At 38.5% G+C, this 15816-nt stretch overlaps 1 protein-coding gene and 1 pseudogene across 2 annotated transcripts in view; one reads left to right on the top strand and one right to left on the bottom strand.

The window, feature by feature from the left end:
* Positions 1 to 15816, bottom strand: part of DDX10 (DEAD-box helicase 10) — a 266086-nt gene that overhangs the window by 94721 nt on the left and 155549 nt on the right. For both annotated transcript variants that reach the window (XM_032427925.1, XM_032427927.1), the window contains exon 16: positions 12258 to 12314. In XM_032427925.1, coding sequence (XP_032283816.1) covers positions 12258 to 12314 — 57 coding nt within the window. The remainder of the gene's footprint in view (positions 1 to 12257; positions 12315 to 15816) is intronic.
* On the top strand, positions 9957 to 10122 carry LOC116647074 (annotated as a pseudogene).

Genomic DNA, 15816 nt, shown 5'->3' with positions numbered 1-15816 from the left:
ATCTGAATATCTCTATAGCAAGAACGAGATAAACCAAATGAAAAAAGCCTACTCATGGAAAGATAATCACTTCTTTGATAAAGTAAGTCTTCAAGTTCTGAATATTTCTCAATTTCTGTGGTCAGTTATGCATACATTCCAATTTATGAAGTTACAGTAGTACAAGCAGGGACCATTCATACCAATGTCCATTTCATCAACCTTTGTGTTCACTATTCGAAATAAAGTCCAATTTCAACAGCTCCCAGGGTTCTCTCCGCTGTCAGGAACAGTAGAGAAGTGGACAACATTCTAATAATTTGGTGTAGAAAATGGAAAGTTCACTGGGGTGGTGAGGAGGTTAAAGGTGTCTGAAGGGCACAATGATTACCATGCCCCTTTTAGAATATACACATTTTTCTTTTTAATTTGCATGGGAATCATAAGAATATTATTTTCTCATTTTGGAGAAACTGTTTTATGAGTTTTAGGAGGTAAAATATAATACTTCTTGGAACAAGTAGATTTAAAAAGGAAATGTGTTATTTGAAGGATATAAATTATTAATTTTCTTTCATAGCTTTCATAAAACATGGATGACTCGAGGGACAAAGGCTCCCAATAGTTCTGGAGTTATAAGCGTTATCCATAATACCCTATATATTCCTAAATCCACAAATTAAAACATGTACATTGAAAGCACATACAGAGATCTAGTATACCACTCCATTTTTCAAGATAACCTTTTTAAGTATGACCTATTATTCAGGAAAGTACAACAAACTGTAAGCACAGAGCTTGACGAAATTTCATAAAGAGAATACCTCCATGTATCCACCACCCAAAGTAAGAAATCAGAACACTCCCAAGGTCTCCAACAGCCCCCCTCACACTTGTTTTCTCAGTAATAATTCCCTCTTTTCCCCAAAGGTAACCCCACTACCCTGTCTAATCCCCAATGTTGATTTTACTTTAAAACAAATAAACTAAACAAAACAACTTTATATAAATGGGATACTATAGTATTTACTCTTTTGTGCCTGGCTTCTTTTGCTCAATATTTGTGAAATTTGTCCTTGTTACTGCAGGTAGTAACAATTCATAACTGTATATAATATCCTACTGTATCCATATGCAGAATTTATCTACTCTACAATTTGGGTTAGTTCCAGAATCTGAGGATTATGAACAGTGCTGCTCTAGGAGCATCTCTTAGGAGACATCTCTGTATTCCTCCTGGGTTTATACCTAAGAGGGCAAGTGTGGGGCCCTGGGTACAAACATCTCTCCCAAGGAGTTGTGCTATTTGTCAAGAAAAGCTCAGGGGGATACTGTGATTTTGCACCTAAATATACAGTGATTTAGGACAAGAAACAGAGATAAGTTCCAGATCTCATAATTTAATACCACTCTCTCCTGAACATTGCAGATAATGCTCAAGGCAATCAGGCTGAGATTTATTAATGTACAATCTGAAGGACAGAAAACAGATCAACACTTCAACAGTACCAGAAGACCTCTGCCTTTCAGGTCCTGAGACAGAAACCAGAGGGTTTTTTTAACCTTCTAAATTAGGTGTATGACCTTAACCAAGTCACTTACTTACCTAGCTTCTCTGTAGTAAAGCTTTTTCAACTGTCAAATGATCGTAATGCTTCCACTTATTACATAAACCGATAAACCTTGATGGAAGCATTTTGAAAAGGATAAAACACTGTGATGGTGTCGACAGTCTACAACAACACAGTCTATAAACAGCAAATTCTAGAGTTCTCTTCAAGTCAAGAAACTTTTGGATCCTGTAATATATATCAATAATAAAGAGCTACTAAGCAAAGGGAAAGATATTCCAGGGCAAAACACTGGAGACACCTGGCTACAACTTTGCCCAAAGAAAGAAAACATGGCAAACAGGAATTAGTTAATGTTGCTGGTAACAATAACTGCAAGAATAACAATAATAAGATTAGCTTATTAGAGCTTAATGGTCACAAAGCATTTCATATAGAATAGAGAATTGAAAAAAAAAAGGTGTCAGTGAGAAAGACAAGTTCTCAATGCTATTTTCAGTACATTCGATTATCTCCAGGAGCAAATCTTCTAGCCACTTTTCTCTTTTGAACGCGGGCTTATAGTGCTCTCCAACACAAGTCTTTATGGCGTCGAGAAGGGGCAGGAAAGCTTGGCTACTCTACAGCTCACTCACAACACCACGGTAAGTTAAAGTTCACCCCCCAAAAGAGCTTTCCTTATTCAAAAAAAAAGTATTTCACACAGCACTAGTGGATACCAGAAATATTTGAAAATTAGGAATCAGCTTCATTCTCTCACCCATCTCCAAAATCAGGAATGGTCTTTAGGACTGAGCATAAAACATATCCCCATTTTCTTTTTCCTATACTCCATTTCTTTTTTGTTTCTACTATTCCCTTTTCCCAACTTCCTCAAGAAGACTGAGGACAGCCTTCCTGTTAAGAAATACTGGCATCCTCTTCCTCCCTTGTTCTCCCTGCCATTGATGGTCTTAAATTCTAAGTGTTAAAAGTACGGCTGATGCCATTTACACACCATTCTGTTTATTTCCATCTCTTCTGATAAAAGAGGACACTGAATATCAAACTATGTACAAGGTGACAATTCTACATTTGGTGTGTCATTTAAGAAAAGATAAGAAGGTACTATGATTTTAGCAATACAAGTTCATATTTTGATCATCTTAACAGCCTTTACATACTTTTAAGTTATTATTTATATATATCATATATATACATATATATATGATATTTAGAAATTCATTCTTGGGATAGCCAATGTTGGGTGTTTATGAGAATCTGAAAAAATCTCTAGCAATAACATGGAGAACCCACAAAGATTCTTGTACCATACTCTGAGAATCATTAAAATCAAGATTTATAAGTAATTATCTATTCCTAGTATAAATGAAAGGATTCAGAGTTGTGAAGCAAAATCTTAACAAGAAAGGAAAAAAGGACCCACATGCACTTTTTTCGCCCAGTAATTTGAGATTTATGTATACTGTAAGAAATTACGACAGTATAATCTCCCAAAAGACACTAACAGCTTTACAGCCAAAGTTGTCATGCACATCATTAGTGAATGGTAATACGAATAAAAATATGGGCCAATGATTCTAAGCATCAGCCTCCATAAACATGATGGCCACACACACACATGTACACATGCTCACAATGGTTTCTACAAAGTAGGGTATGTGTTAATGACCACACAATTACCAACTGACCACAATGATTCAGACAGTTAATTTGTTCTGTTAGAGAAGATATTTCTACAAACCACCAACTCAAGCATATAAATGTCAAATTATCTCTAACCCGAGATTAAGCAGAATAAAGTACAATGAGTATAAAGGGCATCATAGGGACTGACTTATTCTGTTTTGGTCCAATCTGTACTCAGAGTCCTATGTATTGGAATGGACCTAAATGACCACTCAAATGAGCAGAGTCCATTAGAGCATTTAACAATACAATTATTATTAACATATAGAAAGGGGTAATATGTATGTACATAAGTAGGTACCTATATACCCACACACATACAGACACGTATATACACATACACATATATGTATAAAAGAGTAAGAGAGAGAGCATAAGCACATGAGTACTTTTTGGAGCATCTAATTCAAATGTGTTTTGAGTCTATTTTCCCTAAAATGCTATCTGGTTATAACATTTTATTTTGCATGTTTTATAAAAGAAACAACATTCTTTAAGAAGTATTAGAAGAAACACCTGAATTAGTCATTAAAATTCTGTCTCAAAAATTCTGTCTCAAATTAACCTGATATTGCAGTGCAAGTTTAAAAGCAACAAGCCTGACTTGTTTTCTGAAAAATTCCTTCTTGTTCTCAGGGTTCACAGCTTGCAAAGTACAGGTTTACAATCACCCTTAATCTTAACACCCACTGCTCAGCTCTCAGTTGTTATGAATTAGGAGGTAGACACAGACCTGGATCTGAGTCCTAGCTTTCCCATGGTCTAACCACATTTGAATTAGGTTGTAATTATTCAGGCAAACCATGTTCAAGACCACCAAATACAATATTCACCATGATGCTGCCAACAGAGAAGTTTTAACAGAATTCCCTGTTTGGGTTGATCAAAAATATTTATGAGCAAGGTACTAGATGACAGAGTGAAGTCACAACTTCTATGAGGTTAAGGCAAGGAAGGTGAGAATCAGGATCAAACTGCTACAGATTACCCCTTCTTACCACTGGTAAGATAGGGGAGCTCTGTATATTCTAAGTTAGATAAAAGAAGGGAAGAAAAGGAAAACCATTAGGTACATATTAGGACATTTCAACCTTTAATAAGATTATTAAATTCTTAGCAAACAGAGTATTGGTCAAATATTCTAAAGAGATGCAGACCACCTGCAAATCATTACATTCTGTTTTAATATTAAGATCTATAACCTTAGTATAGGTTAATGGATTTGTTTGAGGTGGTGATAAATAAACAAGATGGGGGAGGAAAGGAGCAGCAATCTGAAGAGCTCTGGGCTTCATGGGTGCATCCAGTCTGGCACAAATTTAAATGGGTGTGGTGCAACTCCACGGTATTCTATGGGTCCAGCCCCTGGGTTTCAAGGAGTCTGTGACTGACACAGCATTAACATGTAAGTGCTAACTTTAAGAATGAATACCCCTGCATTTCCTTGATTCAATGAGAATTTATAAGCATTTACTACATGCCAGCTACTATGAAAAAACTCAGTTGCTGATCTCAAAGAGTTTACAGGTTAGCAATGAGAAAGACAAAAATCGTTAAGAATCAAGGCAAATTAATGTACAAAAAGTATAGGAGAGCAGAAAGAAATGCCTAAATCTGCCTGAAGGGGCCAGGACAGGCTTCAAAAAGGAAACAGTGCTAGGAGGAAAAAGCAATGAAGGAGAGGACAGCCCAGGGACAGAAAAGCTTGTATAAAAGAAGTAAAGGAGAATATGGCATGTTTAACTGATCTCCATGGCTGAAATTAATGGTAATTTATTTCATTACAGTTCATTCATAAGACTTTGTTACTGGGATTATGGTGATTTATAGAAACTAACAGGAAATCAACACTATTCTATATCTGTTGGCCAATGTATATATATAACTAACTGTTCTGTATCTTAGTACCTACTGTAAGATGGAACTAAATGTAGATAAAAAGAGCGACTTCAGGAGAAAAATCGGTTTACTTCCAACGTCTACATTAGCCTTTATGATTCTTATATTCTTTATGCTCTTTACTGCTTTAGATATAAGGTGACAACATGGCCCAATGCTTATGCGTCAAGGCTTTGAAGTCCTGTATATCTTAGCCGCGGATCTTCAGAAAGTTGCATAAATTTCCTAAACCTCAACTTCCTTCTTTACAAGATGCAGATAATAACACCAGTTAACTCACAGTGCTATTTGTAAGGATTAAAGCAACAATGTACACAGAGCCTTTAATCACAGTATTTGTAACACAACACGCAATCAATGAATGACAGCAGCTACTAACTACTGTTGTGTTTTACAATGTCCATAAAAATTATACCGCAAACTCATGTTCCTATTACAATTCCTATGTATTCTCCAGAAAAAAGGGGGGATATTCTTTACAAAAATCTTTTTGATAAATTTAACATTGATGCTACTGAAACTTTCAGTATTACTTGGGTTACAGTCTTTAATAAGTGTTGAGACTGTGACTGAGACAACAGTATTAATAACTTGTTTTTATTATATTTTTATACATGATACCTTAATTAAATCTAATAAAATTCTAAACTACATGCAGTGCTCTTTGGTATTTCCTATATTGTTATACCGGGAGGAAGGGAGGTTAAGGTAGAATGAAAAACACACACGTAAGCACCCAGAGACCTAGGGGTTAGCCAGTTATTTAACTGTTAAGATCTTAGAAGAATCACCTATTCATAAAACCCTTCACTTCCCCATTTGAAAAATAATGATTTGGAATACAAGAGTCTTCTCTTTAAAGGTTTGTATTTTGGGGTGGGAGTGGGGAGGTGGGAATGGAGAGTTAGCTTTTCATGGGCACAGATTTTTGTCCAGGATGAGAAGGTTCTGGAAATGGGTAGTGGGGGTGGTTGCAAAGCAATGTGAATGTAATTAATGCCAAACAGTGCACTTAAAGATGGCTAAAATGGTGAATCTTATGTATATCTTACAGCAATAAACTATTTTAAAAGAATTTTTAAGGCTGTGCCCTGTATCCCATTAAGCCATTCCTTCACCCACTCAAGCATTTATCAAGTGCTTATCATGAAACAAGCACTGTGAGGAAGACACCAAGAACAAGACTTAGAGCTGAGCAGGAAAAGACAGACACGTATCCAAGTAAGTGCCATAAGCCATCAGACGCTGCATACAGGAGACTGAAGTGGGAGTTATAAAAGCGGAGGTCCATTTTATCTGAGGTGGTCAGAAAAGTGTTCATAAAAGGGAGGAATCATAGGCTGAGTCTTAAAAGATCAGCATGTATTCACCATGTGGAAAGTATTATAACCAGCACTGTTCTTTCTCCCATAGTTAACTTTAAATCTTCATGACTGGAGGACAATTCTCTGACAATGGGAGACTAAAAGCATCTCTTAAGTGATCCACAATAGTTCAAAGTTCAAATTTAGTAATCCCCTTCTTTATTATCAAGAAAGAAAGAGAAGGGGAAGGAAGCGAAGGGCAGGGAGGGGAAGAGAGGGAAAGAGAGGGGAAGAGAAGGAAAAGGAAAGGAGCCATTACATTAATATCCACGCAAACCAAACCAACACTAGAATCACAATAAAAGCTAAACCTATTTGGGTTTTCATTGCTCACTTTGGTAGATATTAAAGGGGAAAAAGCATGTCATCTAAAAGACTCTGTGTTGTTTATTTAAAAAGTAGAAAGATAGCGCAGTGGATCTTACTATAGCACTAAAGCAAGGTATTATTTGAGCAGTTTGCTCCGAGAAAGAGAACGACTCATTTAGGGCACCATTAAATCAGTGATTATATCAGGGGCAGCAAAGGGCAGCTTAGAAGGGTTCAGTCCCTTCAAATGTGAGAGCAATTTACTTTCAGGGAGGACCTTTGCTTTCTCTGGGAACTGGGATTATAAACAAACCTATGTTTCCATTATCCTGTTTTTAATTTTACCAAAAGTTGTTTGGTTCAAAATAAACTGACCCTCTAGAGCCCTTGAAATCCTAACCATATTAAAAACAGAGTAAGAGACCAGTAAAATGTCAAAACTATGAAATGCCAGAAAAAGGGGAAAAAATGGGGAGGGGGGGTGCAAGGGTTATATGAAACACATGGAATGAGGAGAAATTTCCCCCCAAAATGAAAAATTTTAATTTGGTGTCAGTCAATAAAATGCTGCCAAAAAGGAGTAAGTACAAAGATTTAGGACCTAGGGATGACCATTACCAACATTTATTCTTTTTTTTTTTAAAGATTTATTAACATCTCTTTGTAGCTCTGTAAGGAAAGATAACCCTTCAGCAGATAAGACTGCAGTGAGACGTGAGAGAAAACAAAGGAGTTCTCCACGAATGTCGAGAAAGGCTGAGGACCCATATTAGGAAATGCACTGAGTACAATGCACACATTTTTGTTACGTATCTCGGCTCAGATCATGGTTATATGGGAGCACAAAAATGTAAATATGATTACAAGTGACTCTGTCATATACTCCCTTCATTTTACATATGGTGATAAGAAGCCAGAGGGGAAACGACATGTCAGGAGGCACCCAGCAACACGGAGAGAGCCCACTTCCTAGTGTCAGCTCAGAGCTCTCTCTTCATGGATTTGCTATTAGTCATTTTCTACAAGCAGCTGCCAGCCCACGTACATAAGTCAGGTTTGTTTTAAAAGGGTAAAAAGTAATTTATCAAGAAGGAGCATGGAGCAGTAACAGTACCAGGGTATGAGGTTGCAGAGAGCCCGAGTACACATGTCATTTCTGCCACCGAGGAAGCCAGTGATGAGGGGTAAGTCATTTACTTGCTTCTAGACTTAATTTATTTAATATTAAGCATGTATGTATTTAAGAAGAGCCATTATTTCAAACAAAAGCTCCCCTGGAAGCTTAGTATACATGAAGGAAAAAATGGAGCTGCTCTGACTGAAGTCAGAATGGGAGCCCAGGGTCCTGCCCCAAATACCTCTACAGAACACCTAGGCGCTCAATGTACTGTTTACAACACAAACTACTGGAGTAGATCAGTGGAGGCCACACTCTTAAATGTCATGGACCAGGAAAAGTTCAAAAAAGATTTCAAAGGATGGACAGAGGGTTTTTGCTTTGTCAAGTAATGACAATTAAAATCATCATTATTTCATAAATAAAAGGATATTCCAAAGCCAAAAAAAAAAAAAGAAAAGAGAAGGTCCTCCCAGAATGAATAAATACAGCTGTATAAAACTATTAGTGACCAGAAAAAAAGATATGATAGACCAGTGGGTGAGGAAACCACTCTAGACCATCTCTCAGGCCTACTCATGTTCTAAAGTTACACAACTCCTACTTCTTTGGATCCTATATCCTCAAAGAACTAATTGTACCACCTCAGGTATCCAAAAAACTGTTTCCCAAGTCTGCTATTTGTTAAGCAAATAAATAAAGTGTCCCAGGGTCACTTTATTGCCTTATTAAACAAGGCAATAAAAACCAGAGAAAATTAAGCTAAAGTTTACAACTATAAAACTTCAATCTCAGAAAAGGCCATCACTTTAGTTATTTTGATATAATTTCCCCCATGCCTAAAAAATAACTTTACCATCTGTAATATATTCAGGCAAAACGTAACTTCCCAGTGTTTAAGTTCCTCTGAGCTGCTTCCCACTCTTTATTCCTCCACACTCACTGTTCACTTTTACCAACCTCATACTTCTGTTTAATAAACTCTACTTTCTGTTCAAAAGCAGCACAGCACTGAGATATTCCTGGGGATCTGTTTCCTCAAGGTTTGGCACTGTTGTTCCTTTCTTTATACATTTCTGCAAAATCGTTCCAGACATTAGAGGTTGGTACAAGCACTTGTGACCACCAAAGTGACAAGAGGAAATCGAGCTGAAGGATGAGGTGAAGCTGTATTTCCAGGATTATGTCACCTCCCTGAACCTAAAGAGGAATGTGATCTACTGATCATTGCTACAACTGTTTTTTCCACATCTCAGTTTAAAATTTCTAAGTTATAAGAACACACAACATCCTGGTAAAGTAAAAAGTCCATTTTGCAGTTCAAGTATTTCTCTGCTAAACAAAGTTTTGATACTCCAAAGACCTCTATCTTCCGGATCACTAAGCCCCGGGCACCCAGAAAACCTCAAGGGTTTCCTATGCGAATCTCAGATCTATCTTTTAACAAAGAGTAGCCTCAGATTCCTGAGAGGTCCATTCCAACTTTGTTTCACTGCACTCCATCTTCAAAGCAATGTTTCTTAGGAAGACTTTCTATGTCGGAAGAGATAACCACCAACCATGCTTTATAAAACTGAAACCTCACATTATCACTAAGCCTTCACCGTGGGGGGGAAATAAAGACAAATCCATTAACTTTCCTTCGAACACTATTTTTTCCAATTAAAAACAATACTCTGCGTCTTCTATGTTCCTCCTCATGGAAGATGATATTGGCTGAATGGAGCACAAAACATGGTCGAGAGAGCCCTGGGAGTCTCCCTCTCTCGCACCGTCAGCTGCTATGCACCAATTCTCTACAGAGCTCTAAATGGGTATGACTACACGTCCTGCGACAGCAGGTCTGCAAACACCACTTCCTTTCACCACCAAGGCATCTTCTGACTATCTTGTAGGTCCAGTAATCGAAAGATGCTCTAGCCTGAAGCTGACCAAAGGGCCTCAGAAGGCACAGCCACAAGTCACACAGTGATTATGTGGAAATATATTAAAGAGAGGATAAAGTTTACTTTAAAACTAAATTATCCAATCGCTTCTCGGCCTTTTGGCTAAGATCAAGTGTAGTATCTGTTCTTATCAGTTTAAAACTAAATTATCCATCATTTAAAGCACATGCACAAAGACAGTAAGGTCACCTGATAAGCCACCATGTATGTCTTCTTAGACATCACAGAACATAGGGCCATCACCCCTTTTTACAGAGTCACTCCCAATAATATCTTCTGGGTCTGTTTCCAAAGGGGCACCTGAAAAGCCCAAAAAGGGAGCCTTCGTCCAACCACTTTTTTTTAAAGATTTTATTTATTCATTTATTTGACAGAGAGAGACAGTGAGAGAGGGAACACAAGCAGGGGGAGCGGGAGAGGGAGAAGCAGGCTTCCCGCCGAGCAGGGAACCTGATGCAGGGCTTGATTCCAGGACCCTGGGATCACGACCTGAACTGAAGGCAGATGCTTTACAACTGAGCTACCCAGGCGCCCCCCAACCACTTTCATTTGAAAAGAAGTGAGCCGCAAAAAGGTAGATCCAAGCTAATTCCTCAGGACTCCAACAGTCAGCCTGAATCTGTCACTGCGGCCAGTCCTTGGTGTCTCGTGGAATGTTTGGGTCCTGGCTACAACCCGGCCACTCATCCCGCTGCTCAGATCACCGGGGAGCAGCAGTCGAGGTTGTGAGCATCACTAAAGCACAGCCTCTGTCTGCTGCGGGCTCCTGGCCTAGCAGCAAAGCCACAGCAGCGGTAGAGCCTCTTCTGTTTATCTCCAGGACAGGCCTCAGTGGTTGGACAGAAATGAGGCGTCCTCATTCCCGGATGTCAGGAACAAGTGGATGACAAAGAGGGGTTAGGGAGTGAAGGGTGTGCCTGGCTTGGGGAGTTCACTTTAGAGATCTGCCCCAGTGGACCCGAACTGACAGCCATTGCCAGTTTCTCTGTTTATATCCCAGCTGGTATAGCATCAAAACCAAATACACACATATGCCAATTGACAGAAAGATGAAAGAAGAGGCACAAGAGGCAGCCCCATGGCTGAGAACAATCTGTGACTTAAACCACCACACAGGTGAAGGCTACAGTGTCAACAAGAATAAAACAAACCGTCTTAGCAATATACACAAATATGCATGAATACACACGAAGGAAATACACTAAGCAGGTTTTCTTCTGGCTCCAGATTACATCTTTCATTTTAGAATTTTATGTGCAAAGTGAGAGAGCTTCTTAGTGAAATAAGTTTAGTTTTATGCTGAGCATGCAATATTCATAAATATCAAATGCTTTCGTTAGATCTAAAGTTTTCTTCTTAAATTTAAATTTTTCCCACACTAGCCCCTAAGATGCAATTTCAGTGCCGTGACAGTGCGCATCTGCATTTTAAGAGCATACACAGAATCCGCCCCCCGATTTCGCAGTCAGGCCGCACACACTACAGCTCTCGTTTTCGGGCACCTCTGAAGACAGAGTGATATTTAATACTGAATAAGCAGTCTTTTCATCTTACACTGCAGAGTAATTGCTTCCCACTTCAGAACTATAAAATGAGTTATCACCTCTGACTTGCTCTCTGAGTGCTATGGCCAGCATGGAAAAAATGACCAAGAATATTATGGGCTTACTCAAGGGAGTCGGATCTTTGCTAACTGCCAAGAAGACATCATGGCTAGTCAGGCATGGCACGAGGAGACACGGCATGAGAAATGACATACGTTACTGGGTCCGGGTTCTAGGGAGTCATTTGTACTCAATGCAGTCGGAATGCAGAAGCTGAGCCCTTCTCAGTGTCAAACCCCCCAGATAAAAATTAGAGCTGCACAGGGATGGTGTTCACAGCAGGACATGTATGAGTGATACTGTGCATATACACTTGCTGAAAATTTTTGTTTACAGAAAACAGTGAAGGCACGTGATACGGAGTGCTTTCCCCTAGATCCCAGGAAAGGAAGCAATCAGTGCCTTCAGGGTTCTCTATGACCGAGGCAGGTCCACACAGCTGTCTGCCTAGCGGAAGGACGGCAGAGTTAAGTCCTGTTGAGCTTGGCCCACAAAGCCAACAGTCTCCCATATTTAAAAGGCACAAAACAGAATGGGAAAAGGTGGCGGGAGTAGTAGGATAATGGCCAATAAGCAAATTATCTTAGGTTATTTTTCATTCTGCATTACAGAGGAAAGAAACAAACAGGAGAAAGTAAATGACGGGCACACATGGACTTATACCCAATTTGAACGCCATGATGTATAAATAAATATAAAAAATGCATATGGAAAAGCAGAGTACTTAAATCCCATTCAATGTTAACAACATTTTTCTCATTAAAAAAATCAACCCTTACCTTTGCTTGTTTCTTACTGGCTTCTCTTCTGGCTTCCCTTTCCTTCAGTCTTTTCTCCTACAAAAAAAGGGGGAAATTAGCAGCATATAAACTTTTGTTTATTACATGTAAATCAGACTACACATTCTTGACATTTTTTTTTAAAACCAACTGACACCTGACATTCATTTTTCAATAAATATTTACTAAATGCCCAAGATGGGCTTGACGTAAGTAATTGTAATCATTAAGTATGTGTCAAACAGATCTGGAATCAGATCACAGTTCCACCACTTAATAGCTGTGCAATTTTTGGCAACTTATTTATATTTTGTAATTCATTTTCTCATTGAAACATGAAGATAACAGGAGCACACAGTTCATAAAATTGGTATAAGAATTATATAAAATACTATGCATAAGTGCTTGGCACAATGTCTGACATATGACTGGCATATAATCAATGTCAGCTATTAGAATAAATAGGGAAAAATGCATTAGTGACTATTTCCCTTTTTCTCTAAAAGGAAAATTTATAAAGGATATGAAATCCGTTCTTAGAAAAGGAGCAACATTTTCTCAAACGAAAAACAATGGGAGATCATTCTTACAAAGCATGTTATTTTACTAAATTGTTTTCTAATTGCCCCATTAAGTTTTCCAATGATCATAAAATAGGCAGAAAATGCAACACTAACATTTTTAAAAATAAGAAAAAAATTAGTGTGTACAATATTAAAATTCAAAACAAAATAACCCGGCTAAAGGTGAAAAGAATTTTGGGTTTTTTAACGATTTTATTTATTTGAGAGAGAGAGAAAGACAGAGAGAGTGTATGCACAAGCAGGAGGGAGGGGAAGAGAGAGGGAGAAGCAGACTCCCCGCTGAGCAGGGAGCGTGACACCCCGAGATCATGACCTGAGCTGAAGGCAGACGCTTAACCGACTCAGCCACGCAGGCACCCCCCAAAAAGCTTTGTTTTAAATAAAAAAAACCTCTTTTTCTCTTCAAAAACAAAGTGCTGAAATAATAAAAAGGCTAGACTTGATCCAAAGTTCATAGCCAACAATTTATATTTGTAAAAAATTTTAATGAACTGCTAGGTCAACGTAAAAGCTGAGTAAATAACAAGTAATTTCCTTTTTTTTTTTTAAAGATTTTATTTATTTATTTGACAGACAGAGAGACACAGCGAGAGAGGGAACACAAGCAGGGGGAGTGGGAGAGGGAGAAGCAGGCTTCCCGCCGAGCAGGGAGCCCGATGCGGGGCTCGATCCCAGGACCCTGGAACCATCACCTGAGCCGAAGGCAGACGCCCAACGACTGAGCCACCCAGGCGCCCCACAAGTAATTTCCTTTTATGACCATGATTCACTATTACAACATTTATTAATATGAGAATTAACAAGTTTTTTAAACCCGGGCACTCTGCTGTTACCATGATGTTGTACGTATACATGACGTTCTCCAGATTCAAAAGCCAATTCTAATGCATCCTCTGCGGACCTGAGGCTGCTCTGTTGCTCCCAGCACTGAGAAAGACAGTCAATTACTACGATCTACTACCTCATCTAGGTTTATAGACTCCTTTATGACAAACTGAGAACATAAATGTTGAAAGTCTCAAAAGGGATTAAATAATAATTAGTGCAAAGAGATGGGGGGGTCCACAGAGCTTATAGATTCAGTTTCTAGAGCTCCAGATTACACAGTAGGAAAGCTAAATTCTAAGGGAAACTAACAAAAATTCACATTCACGTAGCAACTGTGACTGTGTCACACCCCTAAATAATGCATAATGTTAAATTATTCCTTTCTGTTATTATTCTTTCTCTAACCCAGTTTCAGAGAAAATGGGTATTCCTTTGACTTCCAAATAAAATATAAAATTAAAACGGCAGGTAAAACCTAAACAATGTGCAATTATACAGAGGAACATTCTAAAGACTGGAAGTCCCAGGACCAAGGTCAGAGGAAAAGGAAGGCTAAACAAGAACTGTGAACGTGATTTGCTCTTTGTGAAAAGCTGACAAGATGACAGGACTGTTCTCTAACCTGGGCCTTCGCGTGCAGAGTCTAGTGCTTTTTTCCAATACAACCTAATAAAAATCAAAATGGCAGGGTTTGGAGACTTTAACAGATGACACTTTGATAACAGAAGAAAATAATACCTGGTATTATTTTAACAAGCAGCCAATTAATGCAGTTGCTATTACATGCCATCCCCGAACTGGTTCTCCGACGGGCTTGTGAGGGTTGTTCTGCCGCTAAAATAAAATACTCTCGATGCTTCCTCAGTTTGTGGGAGGAAAAAAGTTCATGGATGGCAGTTTCTCAACATTTGCATCCAAATTTTTCATAAAAGTTGCCATCATTTACTGATTTTCTATGAGCATTAGCAGACTACAGAATAGATGAAAGGAGCCAAATAATATTAAAGAAAAGAATTAACAACAACTGATCATAGTTACTCTCAGTTTGAGAGCTGGCTTTCGTTTGTGGATGCACATATTTGTAATATAATATTACATTTTTGTACTTGTAATATTTGTAATCTCTCTTCTCTCTTACACACACACTTTACTTCTATTTTATACAAAAGGAAGTTTTCATGTTTCAAGGTAAAATTAAGGAGCGCAGTATTTTACATTATTCTAAAAGGTCACAGTGACTTTCAAGCATCGCGCTGCTGAAAGTAATTTTAAAACTACACTTACATGAGACACAGCTGTATAAAACATCAAATAACTAGACAGTAATGAAACTGAACTTCTAGAAAAAAACCTTTGTGCCCATTAACACATTATTATTAAGACTGTTATTTTCCTACTAACACTAATAGATCTGAATTAAACAGCAGTATGTTAAGCATTTTACATATATTCTTAAAACCATTTAACAAAACTTAAAAAGTATTATTTTTCACATTTTATAGATGAAAAAAACTGAACCAAAGGAATTATCTGGTCTGAAATCACACAGCCACTCAATGATGAACCTGAGACTAAAACCAGTCTCAGAGCCAACGTTCTCCCCCTCAACTCCAGCACACCTCTCCTCCCTCAAGTTTAACACACCTCTCCCCTCCCTCAATTCCAGCACACCTCCCAGCCCACCCCACCCCCATCTCCTCCCTCAACTCCAGCACACTTCTCCTCCCCCTCAATTTCAGCCTACCTCTCTCCTCCCTCAACTCCAGCACACCTCCTAGGCCACAACTCCCTCCTCCCTTCTCAACTCTAGCATACCTCTCCTCCCCCTCAACTCCAGCACACCTCCCCACCACCTCTCCCCCCACCAACTCCAGCACACCTCTCCCCTTCCTCAACTCCAGCACACCTCTTCCCCACTCTCCAGTCCATTAAAAAGTATACTTATTTTGCGGATGTATAGTGTTTTTATCTTATCAATATGTTTAAGACAAATGTTCCATTTCCTTTTATTATTAATAATGGTCTGCTACCGTATGGGTCTTTTCATCCTGATAGCATATTTTTTTTCCCTGATAGCATTTTGTGGACATTATCTAATTAGTTTTTGCCAGTCTTCTGTGCAGGGGGGCAAAAAAGATAATTAACCA

The sequence above is a fragment of the Phoca vitulina genome, unplaced genomic scaffold, assembly GCF_004348235.1.
Source record: "Phoca vitulina isolate PV1807 unplaced genomic scaffold, GSC_HSeal_1.0 scaffold38, whole genome shotgun sequence".
NCBI lineage: Eukaryota > Metazoa > Chordata > Mammalia > Carnivora > Phocidae > Phoca > Phoca vitulina.
Note: the sequence above shows the minus strand (reverse complement) of the source record. Positions and strands in the feature narration are given on the sequence as shown.